Source organism: Ranitomeya imitator, chromosome 1, assembly GCF_032444005.1.
Source record: "Ranitomeya imitator isolate aRanImi1 chromosome 1, aRanImi1.pri, whole genome shotgun sequence".
Lineage (NCBI taxonomy): Eukaryota > Metazoa > Chordata > Amphibia > Anura > Dendrobatidae > Ranitomeya > Ranitomeya imitator.
This window is the reverse complement of record NC_091282.1, coordinates 1,019,767,838-1,019,786,499: the sequence shown is the minus strand read 5'-3', so window position 1 is coordinate 1,019,786,499 and position 18,662 is coordinate 1,019,767,838. Positions and strand designations below refer to the sequence as shown.

Genomic DNA, 18,662 nt, shown 5'->3' with positions numbered 1-18,662 from the left:
CTAATCACCGGTATAGAGGGAAGCAGTAAAAACACTCAGAGAAGAGGTTTAACTTATTCCGCAATAAGACTACAACTTTTCTAATCAACTTTGTCAGACTATATTTTTTCTTGTCATTAAGCCTTTGCAGTAATTTACCTTCACACAATACATATCCAGAAAGTTCCATCTAAAATTGTTACACTATTGTGATGCAATCTACTACTAGGTTCAGGTTTAAATAATATTTGAAATATCCAATTACTATTACAGTACATTCCCATGAACATATTTTTTGTCCAAGTGCCATCTGTAATAAAACAAACGGGACACGGATAGCACGCAGACTAATATTATTCAGTCTGACATTGCAGATAAGCGATTTTTGTTTACGCAGACCGAATGTGCCCTTGAAAGAAGACACAGCATGCATTATATGTTCTTTGTATTGGATAAAGTAGACAAGGAAAATGGTGTGCACTCAGGTCAGGGACAAGGAGGTGCTGGTAAACTAACCGTGAGGTCAAGTCAATCATTCAAAGAAGATTACCGCACACTCAAGACTGGTAAGATGCAAAAGGTGTATGCCAATTTTATTGAAGCAAACAAAACAAAAAAGAAGTGGTTGCCACATTCATATTCATTTGAAATAGACAAAAACCCGACGTTTCGACCCTCCCGGGTCTTACTCATGGGGTTACTCAAGTCCTTTGACATAGATGCATAATAGTGGCAGTGGTAGGGGGTGTACGACCGATCCCTTGTTAAGGCACAACCTTATAATAAAGCCAGTCCGGGCAGAAGTGTCCCGGGAGCACAGAATCTGGGTGGTGAGAAAGTCCGGGTCTCCCCCCAGGACGTCGCAGCAAGGCGCGGGATGCACTGCTAATCCTCCCAGGGACCCTTTTCAGACCCACTAGGTGTCTAACGGCCCTCACCACCCAGATTCTGTGCTCCCGGGACACTTCTGCCCGGACTGGCTTTATTATAAGGTTGTGCCTTAACAAGGGATCGGTCGTACACCCCCTACCACTGCCACTATTATGCATCTATGTCAAAGGACTTGAGTAACCCCATGAGTAAGACCCGGGAGGGTCGAAACGTCGGGTTTTTGTCTATTTCAAATGAATATGAATGTGGCAACCACTTCTTTTTTGTTTTGTTTGCTTCAATAAAATTGGCATACACCTTTTGCATCTTACCAGTCTTGAGTGTGCGGTAATCTTCTTTGAATCTTTGTATTGGATAAGACTCCACCATTCAAGTCAACGGGTGCGCAAAAAAAATTCTGTAGGAAGCCACAGTATGGCATCCGATTTTTATAGATACATTGCAATTGTTTAATATAGGAAACTATATTTAGTCTCGTAAATTTGTAATTACCGCTGCTGTATAAAAATGGATTGCATACAGATGATGAATTAGAAAAAAATGATCTGAGATTTCTGGGTGAAAGTTGGACATTTTTTTTTTCATACTCTCATGTGAACCTACTCTTAGTTTGATATTTACCACCCGCTTAAAATTTTCAAAAGCAATCAAAGGGCATGAGAAGGATCACCACTGGTTAAAGGAACATGTTAAAAGATTAATCTAAATATCGTTATAGTCAATCTGCAGTCCATCCAGTTTCTGGATTTTTTTTTATATGTCAAGAATAGCATAGTGTCAAGCACAACTATTGCCTTGAAAACCTAAAAGATCATATTATAATTCAATTGAATGAGGTTCAATCGGAAATTATTGACTCATCATAATTTTAATACTATGAGTTCTTAAAGGGAATCTGTCAGCAGGTTTTCTTATTCATCTGAAAGCCTAATGACCTAATCGTGTGTCCTGGTACTTACAACCCCTCTTCAATCATCTGTTATCTGCAGGAGAACTAGTTTGCCAATGTTCACTATCCCTGAAGTGTCACCCATATAGCATCAGTAGGGGTCCAGTTCTCTGCACCCTGCCACCTAATGTGTCCAAACTGGAGGACAATAGCTCTCCAACTGCTGAAAAACGATAGCTCCCAGTAGGCATGCTGGGAGGTAGAGAACGCTGCTGTGCAGAGCGAATTATCGGTAAATCAGGATGGAGACAATGAATGTTGCTTCTTATTCTAACTGGGCAGTTAGATGTCCATGATGTCTACCAAGTTGCCTTGCTTGTATAAGAATATATTCCTTTTTATACTTCTGGTAGCTTTTTTCTGTCTTCCCAATCAAATCCAACTCATTTCAGTATTGAACATATTAGCTTCTTTCTTTTTTTTTCCTTTAAATTAGCTACCCTTTCCCTGGAACACCAAGTTCTCTATTGCTGCACACTTGAAGCTAGTTATAAAGCAACCTAATGACACTTCATAAATAAGCTTGTCTTCTAGCAGCGTTTAATAAAATGCTCCCTGTGTTCTTTGACAATTAAAAGGTTTTAGGTTTGATTTGAATGCATAAGTTATTTGCTCTTGCAAGTCACGAAATGCTGTAGTCTTGCACATATAATAAAAAATAATCATTTGTGAGGTCTTGTAGGGGGAAATAATGATCTGTCCTGTGAACCTCAGCAGGGATGTAGATCGATATAATTCTAAAGAAATGCTATGAATTACTGAGAAATCTGGATCAGCGATTTCTGCTACCTGAACATAACAGAACAGTAGGGACAAGTATTGCGTGCCGCATGCTGATGTACTTACCCATCATGAAGTGCCTGCCAAACAGGGAGATAGGCCAAATCCTGATTTTCCTCTTGTTGGTAAAAACACTTTTAATCCTCAGAGGACCATGTTTCAAAGCGGATGAACACAAAACAGTAGATCTTCTGTCATGTCAACCTACTGCTCCTGTACATTTTGCCTATTTATGCAATTATGAGAAATCTTGATAGCATCCCACTCAGGGGCGGACATGTCATTGATGCAACCTGTGCTGCCACATGGGGGCCCAGATGTAAGAGGGCCTATTGTTACCTCCAAAGCAGGAGGAATTGGGCATTATAATGAGATATTGGACTTTAGTGGCCCATATATGGTTCTTGCACGGGGATCCATGTCCTGAGTCCTCCAGTGATCCCACTTCATATTCAGAAATCTGTAACACACTTTTTAGGAATCTAAGGTGGGTGGGTGTCCGTAGAGCATTATGAATCAGTGCATAACTCATTTCTAGCTCTTTTTGATATATTAGGTTACATGACTGTAAGGCCTGATGCTATAGATGGCTGCAGAGGCTAAAATAAATTGAAAACCGGTCTTGACTTCCAAGTTCTTTTCTACACCAAACCAGAACCGTTTGATTGATGAGGTCTGTGGCACTGGAGGATTTAAAGAAGCTGTCCTCGATTTTTGTCTATAATTGCACCCCCATCTGATGATTACCATCTGTCACACCTGCATATTGTGTATGATTTCATGCAGCTCAGCCTCCTCTTGTTTCCCATCATCCCACATCCTGATTCCTGGCTCTCATCCTACATTGTATCCATCTGTGCTCTACTATAAATCCTGTGATACATCTATACAGCAGCACATGGCCAGCCAATCCATCTCTGTCTGCTAGGGTGACACTGCTCGTATGACATCCTTCCTTCTCGATTTTCTAAATTAGGAAGATATATCATAGATATCCAGTCAGGAGGCTGAACTGTGATTATCTACATTATAATAGTGTTACAGGCGCTGTGCAATCATCGTTATTATCTAGGAACATTTTCCCCTGTTGATGATAACTTCAGTTGTATAGTACATCCAAATTCATCATACAGGAACTTTTTTGGACTGAGATAATGACCCCGCCAGAGAACATAAAAGTTGTAATTGCCAAAAGGTCACCACGAGATCACATAACTTAACTGAAGAAAAGTATACCAGGAATTGCAAGATAGAAAGAAAACAAGTAAATAATGCAATATTAACGGAATTATGTAGATTACAGGACTAGCGACAGGATGAATTAAAAAAATTAAAACTACTTTTAATATTTATTAAATTCTGTTAGATTTTTGCTGCTCAATGTTATGAACAAGTCACAATTGTAAATTGCTACCCTTACAGTTACAATGTCACAGAGAGCTCCCAGTGTTACTAGTTATCACCAGGAACATACAGGAATTTTCAAATTTTTTGCTGTGTTGAGAACCTATGGCGTACAGAGAGGTTTCAAACCCTGTATTTGAGAGTCCAGAGCAAAAGAATAAAGAATAAAGAAAATGTCCAAAATAATCATATTTGAGAGATATATTGCCCAATAAACTTTATATTATAGATGGCTGGAAATTGGAAAGAAACATGTCAAGGCTCTATGAATATTACGTTGATGGCCAGAAGCTCATTTTTAAAATAGTTGCTTTTTTATCTAGTCATTAGTGTTATTAAATACATTCTAGCAAAATCACCTATATTCTTGTCTTTGTCTGGAAAGTACCATATCGTATTTTCTTTCCATTTTTTTTTTTAAACACAAAGGCAATGTCGCTATCCTGATGAAGTTCATGTTAGATCTCCAGTGTATCCAAAACTTTTACTTTTGCATCCAACTTGTGTTAGAAGGGGAATGACAAGCTGAAAGGGCGTATATTGATTATCCTTTTAAACAGGCTCTAAATCTTCCAACTTAACATTTCATAGATCCCTTGACAGACTATTTCCTCCCAACTAAACCATGCAAAATATGTGCCAGCTTGATGTGTAGCTGCCATAAGAAATGAAATGTAATATCTAACCAACCATTATCTGCTACTAAATTTCTCAGTAGAAGTGTGTGTTAAGAAGTCAAGGATAGTATATTATTCAACTATATCCGAAGTGGTATAATCACAACTCCATTTGTTATTAAAGAAAGTAATCAGCATTGTATCCAGTCTATCAAAAAATATTGTATGACTATTCAGTTTGTGTCAACTGCTATACCCACGTTTTTGCATGACTGACCATAAGATGTATTTATAGTATTGCATATTAAGGTTTACATACAGTTATTACGATAACCTACAACTAACTCTCCTGCTTTCTGAGGTGAACAGTGCTCTGGTGCCCCCATTTTTGTTACTGGTGATGTTCACATGATGTAGATATGGATCTTCTAAATCCTATGTGGTTGTATAAAACAAATTTCCTAAGATGATAAATTCCAGTTCTTAGATCACAAAAGCCACCAATAGATCATACCTGTCCTCATATGGCCCATCGCAGATGCCTTACCACAATGCTTATATCACCAGATTTTCCACACTACTTTATCTGTGCTCTCATGATCAGCTGAGTGCTTTTGCTCCTTCATTTCATTGATCAGTAACAGTTCTATGACCCAGACCTTCATCTATTAAAGATCGCGACATGAGGCTTTTATGTATTAAAAGTTTAATTCCTCATTAGAGCACCAGTCCGGCATTATTTTTATTTTAGTGCTGTAATGGTACTACTGATCTGTGTCGCTTGACCCTAATCTTATACTTACCAGCCGCCAGTGAGGATCAAGCCAGCTAGGCCGAGATTGAGCATACATTTTCAAAAGTAACTGCAGCAACTCGATCGGGTCATTGAGATCTATCCAATAATGTATGCAGCTCGTAATGTAAAATCTGGTGACAGATCAGTATTACAGGAACATTACAAGACAAAAAATAACATAAAGTAATAGAGAACTATGAAAATAAAACTATAAACAATGGCAATGCACTAGAATAGAGTTTATTTAATAGATATCATATAGAATAATCCCCACATATTAGATAATTTATTTCCTTTGTTCATACAATGTCTTACAGATTGAATGCTAATGTATACATATTCCCAAATAATAAGTGCCATACAGAATAAATAAATGTAAATGTATACATTCTCTCTAATAATATATGCAGGAAGTATAATTTGTTCTGCATTTCGAAATGGCGAGATAAAAAAAGACATAATGATGCCTCAGCCCAAAAGGTATTAGAACATTCAGTTCATTCACTAGGCTTTTGACAGGAGACAAAAAGATATATAAAAAGTTCTCACTGGTTAGGTCCAGGCCCTGAAACTACCTCTATTTGCTAAGTAAGTAACCACTTGGGGGCGTTATTTCTTATTTCTTGTTGAAATCATCATTAGAAATCAGTGTCTTAAGTCTTTCCTTTATTCTTTTTGTAATTTCTCTTTCCCTCGTTTTGTATCACCATCTCTTCTATCAGTAGCATCCCTCTTTAAATGTCCCGCTGTTACTTATTCCTTGATTGTTAGCTTTTGCCTTGTAAAATAACCCAAATTATAACATAGGTATGTAATAAACCAAATATTTTTTTGCCCTTTGCATGTTTTTTGCTCTTTTTCTACTAGAATACGTATGTACTAACTTTCCTGTAATGCTGTTCTGTTTGTTCCTAACTTTTCCTGTCTAACAGCGGTCAAGCCCAGGGAATTCTGAATGAGTCGGATGATCCAGAGAAAGGCTGTGTAGCAGATAACAAGCCAACCTCTCGCCACTTCTACCCTGTTGCTCTGCTTCTTGTCAGCTCACACTTGTTGGTTGTGTGGCTAATCCTAAGTCTCGCGTTGCTATTAGCCAAATATCAATAATATGCACTTCTTCTTCTTCTGCTTCATTTACCAATCTCAATGTCCTTAGTTTGTAAATGATATCTGCAGTTCTTTGTACCTCAAAGTGTGTCCTTTGTAGCCTCAACCATGTGTATTTTTCCATTAATTTGTCCATGCTCATCTAGTATTGTATTCAGATTACTTTGTGATATTTGTTGAAACGACTGGAGGAAGAAAGTATATTTTATGTTCAACTGTCTCATCTACATCATAGAGCTTATTATTTTTATGGTTATTGGTTTGTTCTATTTTGTTTCATTTCAAAGCCTCATTGTTGTACAATTTTGGCCACAAGTTTTTATTTTTCTGGCAAAGATCAATATACTGGGAATTAGCTTGTGTACAAGGATGATCAAAGTAGCATGTTTTCTCAACATAACTACTTAGTATATATCTTTGTATCGCACTTTTTATTATATCATAATAATATTTTGTACTCATGTAATTTGGTTTATTGTTTAACGGACACTTATGAAAACGTGTGTACAGGGAAAAAATGTGATATACAGTAAGCCATATGGGACATTTCCAGATTCATGTTATTTTATGGTCGAAGAGAGAATCCCAGTGGCTTCATTCTACAGAGCTGTATGCTGGAGATATTCATTCCCAGAAGCAATGTCTCTAGGGAAACAAAAACTTCATACTATGACATCCAACACAGAAAGACTCAATTTCTATTATTGTTAAATTCTGTACAAAAATATTTTTCATTATACCTTCATATCCATTCAAGGGTATAGGGGTTTTCTAGGGCCGAATAAATGTATATGGGTGCACTATTACATCTCCGTGGTACTCAGATTTTATATGGAGCTGTCATAAATCACTCGCATGATTCCTAAACGCCCCTATACATGGGCCAATAATTGTCAAGCAATCCTTCATAAAACCACTTGTTCCTGATTATTTGTAAAAAGGCAGGCAAATAGTTAAATAATTTGAAAAACACTTGGTCGCTGACTGGATTAATTCATGGCGGCCATTAAATCATTGTAGTGGGCAGTACATTGCCCCAGGTGAACAGGAGATGGGCTGCTAACATTAAGCTTCTTTTACACTTGCCGTGATTTTTGCGGCCCATTTTTCCAGGCCTTTTTTGCGGGCCGTATTGCCGCAATTTTCACAATCTCCCACAAAAACAGGCTGCAAAAATCTTGCGGATCATCATTTTTCTGGTTTCGAATACTAAGGAAAAAGTATTGAAACAAAAAAAATGGTGTTCCGCAAAAACGGTATTCACGGTGCACCGCAAAAACAAGCTTCCTTTGTTTTTGTGGCCCCATTGATTTTCAATGGGGGCCGCATCCGTAAGCCATGAAAAATATCAAGCAGGCTTGATATTTTTTCAAGGCTGTAAATACGGCCCTCACGGCCATACGGCGTGCGGCGCTCCGATTAATTTTTGAGGGCCCATAGAAATGTACTGGAGCCACAAAAATATGGCAATTGTAAAAGATGCAGCCTTAGATGTGCTGTATGGGGACGGAAGAAATGTATCAACCATTGTTCTGTCCTTATACAGTTTTGTCAAATCATGTGGACAAGGCAATAAATGAGAGCCAATCAACTTTTATGTAGTAAATGGCCCATTATCCCGACAAAATGGTATGAGGAAATAAATCGAGGAACTCACCATCAGTGAACTCACAGTAAGGAAAAAAACAGTCAACCTTTTAATCAGTGAACAATTGACTGTAAGCTTTAGATTTAAGAAACCTGCACTTGGATCTCGAGGTGGCATTTCCTAAAGAAAGCAGTTATGACAGGAGTATAAAAGCAAAAGTACATGGATCCTAAAGGAATGCAGAACAAAATAATAAATTATAGGGCCATGTATAATACTTACTAAGGAAATAACAAAAATGACAAACTCCCTTTCAGTTTCTTCACAGGGATGCCATTTTATTGCAGCTGTTCTGCTTCTCCAGTTGTCCTTGCTGTTCTTTGAGTGCACTGGTTGTGAGGCTGTCTATACATATTAAGCAGAACTGGCCAACTATCTAATGCACTTATATAACTCCACCTTGATCCCAATGCACATGACAAGGGAGGGAAGAATCGAATGATTGGATACTAATATGTCCAATCTTTTGATGCCAAAGGAGATAAGTTGCTGCCAGAAAACACATGCATTTGTGGATGGGAAGAATTAGTAGGAATGGTTTTTAACTGATTAAGTCTATGTCCACCTGCTAGCAATAGTCTAAGGTCACCTATATAATATACACTTGAAATCGTTGTGGCAGTAAAATTTAAAAAACATACCGTAAGATAGTGACTATTTCCTAATTTTGGAAAATCAAGGATTTAATGGGCTATTTGCTTTCCTCTTCTAATAAGTTTAGCATCAATTCATAGCTGATCATAGCTATATTGTAGCATTTTGACTGTTACCTGTACACATAATTCTATAGAGGTCCACATTACCTGCTTCAGTTTATGCCAACCTGTGTGGTGACAAGGCAGTATTCCACGTTCTCATTTCATGGTTTAACGTCCACACTGTGTTCTTCATCAAAGTAGTTTTCCCTTTATAATTCATTTCATAAAAACCATATATATTTTATTATAGTACATTTCACAACTTTAAGCATTTCATATGTATGCAAATAAAACCCAAGGAATCTAAAGTCACCAGGTACTTAACTTCGAGAATATGCAAAATACAATACTGCTCCAGTAATATGTCCCATGCTTATTCACGAGGCCAGAGGTGATATAACAGCCTGTTTATTTAGAGAATTTTATTAGAATGCTATCAACTAATGACCATATCTAACCTTTTATTCATTATATTAATACATTACCTTAATGCCCCAAATACAGGGCAAAGTGTGATGGCGTGGTGCCTGAGCATAGCATATTACTCTTCCTTGATGCATAAAAATTGTATTTTTCTCAATGAAATCAATGACACAAAATATGAGCTCCTAGACTTGTTTGGGTGCTGTATTAGGAATTGATGTAATACAGATCATAAATACACGTAATATTCATATAATTTTTTTGTTTAAAGGAAATCTGTCAGTAGGATCAACCCTCCTAAGCTGTCCATATGGGCAAGCTGAATAAAATGATACCTTGATATAACTCATGCAGATCAGTGTCCGGCCCATAAATCTTAACAACTCATTTACATCAGAAAAATGTGGATGTATCTAGAATGTGACATCAGATCGCAGATATCAATGTGTCATTTTATTCAGCTTCTTATGCCCTACATGCCCATATTGATGGCTTAGGAGGGATGATCCTACTGACAGATTCCAGGTTACAAACTATAGGATATGTACATTGCCAACTAACTCACTGACTAGTGATTTGTTGTGCACTGAAATTCATGAATTTAATAATTATTGTATATATTCAAGTATAAACTTGTAATTTCTTCAAATTTGCAAAGAAAGTAAGTCTATGGAAATTTAGCAGTTATTGCTATGGGAAACAAAGGAAGTACGAATTACACTATAGAAAGAAAACAGAATAAAACCATATAAAACCCTATATTTTTATGTGATTCTATAATATCACTATTTTAGACAGCATGAAATAATAACTATCATTTTGTGATAGACCTTCTACTGCAGCTCACACTTACGATCCATAATTCCTGTCATTATTATCTTACTATTAGTATAAAAAATACAATGAAAACTATTGATGCATTCTAAAACCATTCCTTAATGTAATGTGTAATGTAACATGAACTTAAGAAATTTGCTGACAAATTGAAGGGGGGAGTGGAGATTTCACATTATAGTCCTATTTCACTTTATTGAGACTGTCAGCATTACAGTAGCTCAACCTGTAAGCTATGGTTGTGTTCAGATCTGTGTTACAGCTTCCTTGTATTACACACCTGATGAACATCAATAACTTACAATAGGGTTCCTCGGGGTGATGTTATGGTGTCTTTTGTTTTGACTGAAAGGATATATTGGATACAATACTTTTCCTACGGCAAACCTAGTTGAACCTCCTGTGCAAATAAGAAAATAGCCTTAGGGGCCCCATATAGAATAGCTGTCTGTCAAGCTATGGTTTGGCTGGTCGTTCTGCTGGCTGCTATTTCTTTTGAGTCCACCATATACAGGGTCACTCACTCTGCCAGGCATTCCTATGTTCTCTACGAGAGAGCCACTGCCAGACTCCTTTCGTGGCATTTTATCTTCCAAGAACAAAAGCATTTGCAGTCTGAAATTGGACATTCTAGATCCTTAGCTTTTCCAATGTGAACTGTTGAGGGAGAACTCGAAGACCGCCATAGACATGTGACTGTCGGCTGAGCACAAAGATATCAGCAGGTTTGGCCAACCATAGTCTAATGTGTATAGGGTCCTTAAAAGCCAAAGGTTCACATTGGAGCAGTATATGTAGATGCATTGTTATGAAGGCTCACTGATGCAAACAATTCATATGTCCCAATGAGATGCCAAAAATTTTTCAAGCCATCGGTCGTACTCTTTGAATAGGTTGAGCCTTAATATAGCTTAACGTAAATACAAAACCTTCTTGATGTCTTATCTTTTATATTTGTATAAAAGATATAATAGATTTTCCATGTGCTGTGTCCATGCGCAATTGTTGTCTATAGAAATTGGAGCCCACATAAAAATATATATTCCTATAGAACTGAGTTACATATTGCTCTTACAGCACAAAAAAGTATCTGCCACCATAGAGTTAAGAACAATGCACCTTAAGAAAGTGATAAAGGGCTAAGCCAGCTTCTTGTCCTTCTCACTATAATTTCTGTGTCTGCCTGAGACATTTCTTTTCTTATGGTTTCTGCTCATCAAGCTTACTGTAATTCTGCCTTGTTGCCATAATGTCTACTGTTTTTCACTTTTGTATGTTTTGTTTGCTTTTACTTGTCTTTCTCCTTTCAAGGCATCTGTGTAGGAAAGTGCAAACAATTTTTCTACTTTGTCAATATGCACTATTTCTTTATAAAATATTTTTTTTTAAGAAAAATGAAAAAAAAATAACTGGATAAACTTTAAAATGTATTATAAATAATAGAAATAAGAAACTGAATTATATCAAATAATGGTTGAAATTTTAACTGCAAATCTATATGGCCAGATTCAATAAATGCCTTATTCTTTTATGTGAGAAGTAAAGATTTAGACACTTAAGACTAGATAGTTCTGATTCTAAATATTTTTTGATACTGCTTAAAGATTGGTGACAAAGATATAACTTAGCGTGCTTGATAACAAGGTGCAATACCCAAAACTACTACAAATGATCGTAACAACCACGTGTCATAAATTAATTGTAATGGACTTGACCAACACCACAAAAATCTCACTGCTTAGACAGATAATTATATGGTAGCTTAGACAGACTAGGAAATAAAGTACATGTAGAAAAATAATATTGTTCATCTTTCTTCAGAATATAGGCTCCACTTGTATCATCAAAATGAACAGCTTTCTCCTAGTCACCAAGCAAATGAATGATAAATAATTTGCACCTTCAGTCAGCTGATCAGTGAAGGTGCCAGGAGTTGGACCCTCACCAACTAGACATTGATGAACGAACTTGAGAGGTTATCAATATTAAAGTCCTTGAAAACCCATTTAAGCAAAGCTTGGCATGAATATCAAGAGTATGGGTTTGCTTGGTCTTCTGTAGATTACTAGACATTGAGTCCAAAAGTGGTTCAAATGATTACGTGCAAGTATGAGTATTTCTGAGGGCATTTTTTTACATGTATCTGGCCTTTGGATTTAAATGTGTAAGATGTATCATCACTTGTGAAAAAATGTATAGTTGAAACCTTGTTATTTTTATTCAAAGACTGCGACACTGCAATGAATAAATAAAACCTATTTCTGTACATCGTGTCTCATGAAGTTGTGCTTTTTTTTCCTCTTCCCAGAGAAGGATGCCGCATAGAGAATGTGATGAAGAATATCAAATGCAGAAAGTATGCTTTCAACATCATACAGCTCCTGACATTCCCAAAGTACTACAGACCTCCAGAGGGGACATACGGAAAAGTTAACAATTAAGAGACCCTATTTGTAGATCAAGCCACAGAAATGCACAGCCTGGACTAGTTAGCTTAGTAGCAAAGAGTAGCATTCCTCAGATAAAACCTAAGGAATTTAGGATTTAAGGGAAATGTTAAAGTCCCATTTTCTACGCAGATCCATACAGAATGGTGCTCTATTAGGATTATCATGTGTATAAACACCACTTAAGAAATTAATAATTTAATATACAGATGCCAGTATTGAAACAAATGAATCTTAACAATTTCCAAAGTATCTCATGTTGGGTTTAATATAAAAGACAAGGATATTAGTCAGACATTACTTTTCAAGACTACCTTCTCTTTGAGGAACATCAACTTCACTTCCTTAACATGTATTTAATGGACCTCAACCTTCAATTTGTCCTTTGAATGTATTTAGTTTGTCTAGAGTGTTGTGGTAGGACACAATGACCAAATGAGACAAAGTAATATTTAAAGTGTACATAGTTATATGCTATTTATTTGTAAATGTATTTGAGACCCGAACCATGGTTTCACTTGACGTTTTGGTCAACAGATGGAGGCATTCTCATGTATAGCACTCATTCGCTTTATGACTCGCTGTTGTATCACATGAATGACAACCTAAATTGAGACATAAAGGCTTAGCTGTATGAAGGACAGCATTTATACTGACACTGGCACATGCCTGCATAGTCAATAACTTTACATTTGTTACCAAAAATGTAAGAATACATTGAAGTTTGTGTTTTTTTAATGTATTTTAGAGTTGATGTGTTAAACCCAGTGAATTTTTTTTAGTACTTTTATACAAAATAGCTGGCTGGTTTACAACTAATGGATATGAATGTTACTCCTGCTGGTATTTGGAGTTATCTTCACCACTTTCACATCCTGGCTGTGGTTTTTCATATAGTTTGTTTGTAGCCAAATGGATTTTTTTGATTTGTCGATAATAGTACGTGTATTTGTAGTGGTTTATCTTTCATATCATTCGCTTATATTCATGCGCACTTGTCATAATTAAAGTGAATGTATTATTCTGTGGTTGAGTGTTCTGATTGTTGGCCATCTTCACTTGTGTTTTTCATATAGCCGTTGTTCACTGTACATCGTGTGTATGTTTTTCTATTTTAATTTAAATAAATATTTTTTCTGTTTTTGTTGTTTCTTTGTTATTCTTACATCAATCTAAAGAACATATCATACATACAGTGGGGCAAAAAAGTATTTAGTCAGTCAGCAATAGTGCAAGTTCCACCACTTAAAAAGATGAGAGGCGTCTGTAATTTACATCATAGGTAGACCTCAACTATGGGAGACAAAGTGAGAAAAAAAAATCCAGAAAATCACATTGTCTGTTTTTTTAACATTTTATTTGCATATTATGGTGGAAAATAAGTATTTGGTCAGAAACAAAATTTCATCTCAATACTTTGTAATATATCCTTTGTTGGCAATGACAGAGGTCAAACGTTTTCTGTAAGTCTTCACAAGGTTGCCACACACTGTTGTTGGTATGTTGGCCCATTCCTCCATGCAGATCTCCTCTAGAGCAGTGATGTTTTTGGCTTTTCGCTTGGCAACACAGACTTTCAACTCCCTCCAAAGGTTTTCTATAGGGTTGAGATCTGGAGACTGGCTAGGCCACTCCAGGACCTTGAAATGCTTCTTACGAAGCCACTCCTTCGTTGCCCTGGCGGTGTGCTTTGGATCATTGTCATGTTGAAAGACCCAGCCACGTTTCATCTTCAATGCCTTTGCTGATGGAAGGAGGCTTGCACTCAAAATCTCACGATACATGGCCCCATTCATTCTTTCATGTACCCGGATCAGTCGTCCTGGCCCCTTTGCAGAGAAACAGCCCCAAAGCATGATGTTTCCACCACCATGCTTTACAGTAGGTATGGTGTTTGATGGATGCAACTCAGTATTCTTTTTCCTCCAAACACGACAAGTTGTGTTTCTACCAAACAGTTCCAGTTTGGTTTCATCAGACCATAGGACATTCTCCCAAAACTCCTCTGGATCATCCAAATGCTCTCTAGCAAACTTCAGACGGGCCCGGACATGTACTGGCTTAAGCAGTGGGACACGTCTGGCACTGTAGGATCTGAGTCCATGGTGGCGTAGTGTGTTACTTATGGTAGGCCTTGTTACATTGGTCCCAGCTCTCTGCAGTTCATTCACTAGGTCCCCCCGCATGGTTCTGGGATTTTTGCTCACCGTTCTTGTGATCATTCTGACCCCACGGGGTGGGATTTTGCGTGGAGCCCCAGATCGAGGGAGATTATCAGTGGTCTTGTATGTCTTCCATTTTCTAATTATTGCCCCCACTGTTGATTTCTTCACTCCAAGCTGGTTGGCTATTGCAGATTCAGTCTTCCCAGCCTGGTGCAGGGCTACAATTTTGTTTCTGGTGTCCTTTGACAGCTCTTTGGTCTTCACCATAGTGGAGTTTGGAGTCAGACTGTTTGAGGGTGTGCACAGGTGTCTTTTTATACTGATAACAAGTTTAAACAGGTGCCATTACTACAGGTAATGAGTGGAGGAAAGAGGAGACTCTTAAAGAAGAAGTTACAGGTCTGTGAGAGCCAGAAATGTTGATTGTTTGTTTCTGACCAAATACTTATTTTCCACCATAATATGCAAATAAAATGTTAAAAAAACAGACAATGTGATTTTCTGGATTTTTTTTTCTCAGTTTGTCTCCCATAGTTGAGGTCTACCTATGATGTAAATTACAGACGCCTCTCATCTTTTTAAGTGGTGGAACTTGCACTATTGCTGACTGACTAAATACTTTTTTGCCCCACTGTAACATACCTATTTTTCATATGGAAACCATCTTTTTCGTCATATACATTAGACTTTTACCATGATATCTGACTGTTTTACCTGAAAAATAAGGTTTTACTGTATTTGGGTATTTTTTTTTATTGTAGAAAGCATGAATGTTGTCTGATGCTTCTCCAGCCTCAATAGTTTTTTTCTGAATAACGTCTAATATATTACATAGCTGCTGGACACCATTGTTTTAGAAAGAACCTAAATCCCTTTACATAGACATAGAGTTGCCTTTAACAACAACTAGGTAGAAACTCAAATACTCATTGGGATATGCCATCATTTAATGATCACTGTCGGTTCGTCCTCAAGCAAAGTCACTTACACTTGGTATACCTCTTCCTCGTTAAACATTTTGTAACAATGACAAGAAATAGGATATGAATAATTTGAACCTGACAGCTGGATTAACACCTTTAAGTTATTTATATGGCTGCCTCTGTCTTTTAATGATACTCACCTTTTTAAACTTCTTTCAACCCATATCCAAAGGACTTTGACTAGTCAAAAAGGCATGCACTAGTCTACCAGTCTTGGCCCATCTTCCGAAAGTATATCGACGAAGGCGTGACCAAAATTGATCAGGCTCACTCCTCCCAGGACTTTGCATCCCATGGCTACTTGTGAACACTGCAACTTCCGGCATGATCAGTGTGACCTCAAGCCTCTAGCATGTAGGTAGATGTCTATAAGCATTCACAAGCAACTGTGGAGAGGCAAAGTTCTAGTAGGAGATGATGAGGTTGGATCAGGGATTTCAGTCGTGCCTTAGTGGATGACTTATAGCGCATGCATTTTCATCAAGTCAAGGTCCATTGGATATGCAGTGAAAGAAGTTTAAAAGGTGAGCACCAGTGTATACTGTAAGATTTCTCCATGTATTGTCTGTAAGCAGGAAAAACAAAATCCAGCTCACCATACCGACATTCCCAGGAGCTCGGAGCACGGAACCGCTGTGTCTGGGCGTGGACGAACAGGAAAGAGAAGGAGATCCAGCTCAACGAAATAGTGAAAAATCCATAGTTTATTTCACTTAAAATATAGTGAAAGGACAAAACATCAGCATACAGAAAAATTAAAACCAAGGTCAACGCGTTTCCGGTGACTAAGCACCCTTAATCATGATACCTGATTAAGCACACAAAACCACAACAGGGAATACAATATTGCGTGCAAACAGTCACCACCCTAAACATACTATTAAAAGTATCCCTATGGGGGAGATGGTAAGAGCAAAACGTAATTGTAGCACATTGGAAGATTATTCCCAAGAGATTGAGGGCATAAAGGGCAGACTTGTGCAGAGAGGCTACAGTGACTGGCATTTAAAAAGAGCAGAAAAAATTGTCGCTCGACGACCTCGTTTTCATAGTAAACGAAATCAAACTTTATCTCCTCAAAATCCAATCACTGTGGTCTTCCAGTATAGTAATCAATTTAATGCTATCAGAAAAATATTGACTAATAATTTGACCATTCTTAAGGAAGATGCTGATATAGCCCAAATTTTGAGTAACGGATATAGAATTGTGTCTAGAACTCACATGAGTTTGTGTCTATGTAGACTAATATGTTTTTTTTCTATATTGTTATGTGGGTTCACGACATATGACTCTGTACATACTATTTTACTATCATATTCTTGGATTTATTTAATGATTATTGTAATGTTATTATTATTTTGCATATAGTTTTTGTATTTTGTGCTATTTTTGTTTTCTCTGCATTTCTGTTTAGTTAAAACACCTGTTTTTGTCTTTCCATCAAGCTTGTCTTGCTTCCATTATCATGTGTGCCTATTTTTGTTTGATTAGACAATTCTACCAATTGCAACACCGGAGTGATGACCGGATACTAGCATAAAAGTATAGACATGTCTTGTACCAGGTATCATGATTAAGGGTGCTTAGTCACCGGAAACGCGTTGACCTTGGTTTTAATTTTTCTGTATGCTGATGTTTTGTCCTTTCACTATATTTTAAGTGAAATAAACTATGGATTTTTCACTATTTCGTTGAGCTGGATCTCCTTCTCTTTTCTTTATTGTCTGTAAGCAGCCTTGAAAGACAACTGCAGTTGTATACTTAGCTTTATAGGTGTTGATCCAGCTTTCAGGTTACCTTTAAAACTTGCCTGCTGTTCCACGCTCAGATAACTGCTGAAGTTGATGACTGGCGTCAGCATTGACAGTGGCATGGTCAGCACATGAATGCTCAGAATTTTATTTTTTATCTGAGATCTGGAGCTCTGCATCAGAAGAAAGAGCTGTCTTATGCTGTGAAATGAATCAGCATATCATTTAGGCTACTTATATTCAGAAATATGTATTCTGTACTTTTAACATTATGGCCCCATTTAATTATTTGTGGGGTTTTCTTAAAGGGCCACTGTCACCCCCTCCAGCCGTTATAAACTAAAAGAGCCACCTTGTTCAGCAGTAATGCTGCATTCTAACAATGTGGCTCTTTTAGTTTTTGGTGCATTTATTCCCAAAATAAAGCGTTTTATAACTTCTCAAAAATACCTGTCTTTAGCCAGGGAGGCAGGTCTTAACCCCCTGCATGAAACGCCACACTGCCGTCACTCAAATCGTCAGGGGCGCCGCCCCCTCCGCGCTGTTTTCGCTTGAAATCCGGCGCCTGCGCTGTGTACTACTGTGTGGGAAAGGCGCAGTGAGCTCTGGCCGTCTGACGCCACAGCCAGGCTTGCAGACTGCGCCTGTGCGGCCAGTGCGGCCACCCACCTTGGGAATCCCAGCTCCGCAGTGTGTTATGCATTATGCACAGTGTGGGGCTGGGATTCATAGGCAGGTCGGCCGCACAGGCGCAGTTTGCACGCCTGGCTGTGGCGTCAGACCGCCAGAGCTCACTGCGCCTGCACCAGACAGTACTACACAGCGCAGGCGCCGGATTTCATGTGAAAACAGCGCGGAGGAGGCGGCACCCGGCGCCCCTGAAGATTTGAGTGACGGCAGTGTGGCGTTTCCATCAGGGGAGTTAAGACCTGCCTCCCTGGCTAAAGACAGGTATTTTGGAGAAGTTATAAAATGCTTTATTTTGGGAATACATGCACCAAAAACTAAAAGAGCCACCTTGTTAGAATGCAGCATTACTGCTGCACAAGGTGGCTCTTTTAGTTTATAACGGCTGGAGGGGGTGACAGTGGCCCTTTAAGTGACTTTTTTGTGTCTCGTGGTTTTAGTTGAAGTTTTTTGCACCAAACTCTTCAAAATGGCGCTTGCCATTCATGAATTTGGATTAA

General features: G+C 37.9%; 1 protein-coding gene across 5 annotated transcripts in view; it reads left to right on the top strand.

Moving 5' to 3' along the window:
* The window catches only part of INPP4B (inositol polyphosphate-4-phosphatase type II B), a 1,184,089-nt gene extending 1,170,373 nt beyond the window's left edge, over nt 1–13,716 (top strand). For 2 of the 5 annotated variants that reach the window (XM_069743998.1, XM_069744002.1), the window contains one exon: nt 12,435–13,716. In XM_069743998.1, the coding sequence (XP_069600099.1) occupies nt 12,435–12,567 (133 nt within the window). In that variant the 3' untranslated portion in view covers nt 12,568–13,716. Of the gene's footprint in view, nt 1–6,348; nt 7,831–12,434 lie in introns of those variants that run through there. The other 3 variants (XM_069744000.1, XM_069743999.1, XM_069744001.1) reach the window with 3 other exon arrangements.
* The last annotated feature ends 4,946 nt before the right edge of the window (nt 13,717–18,662 follow it).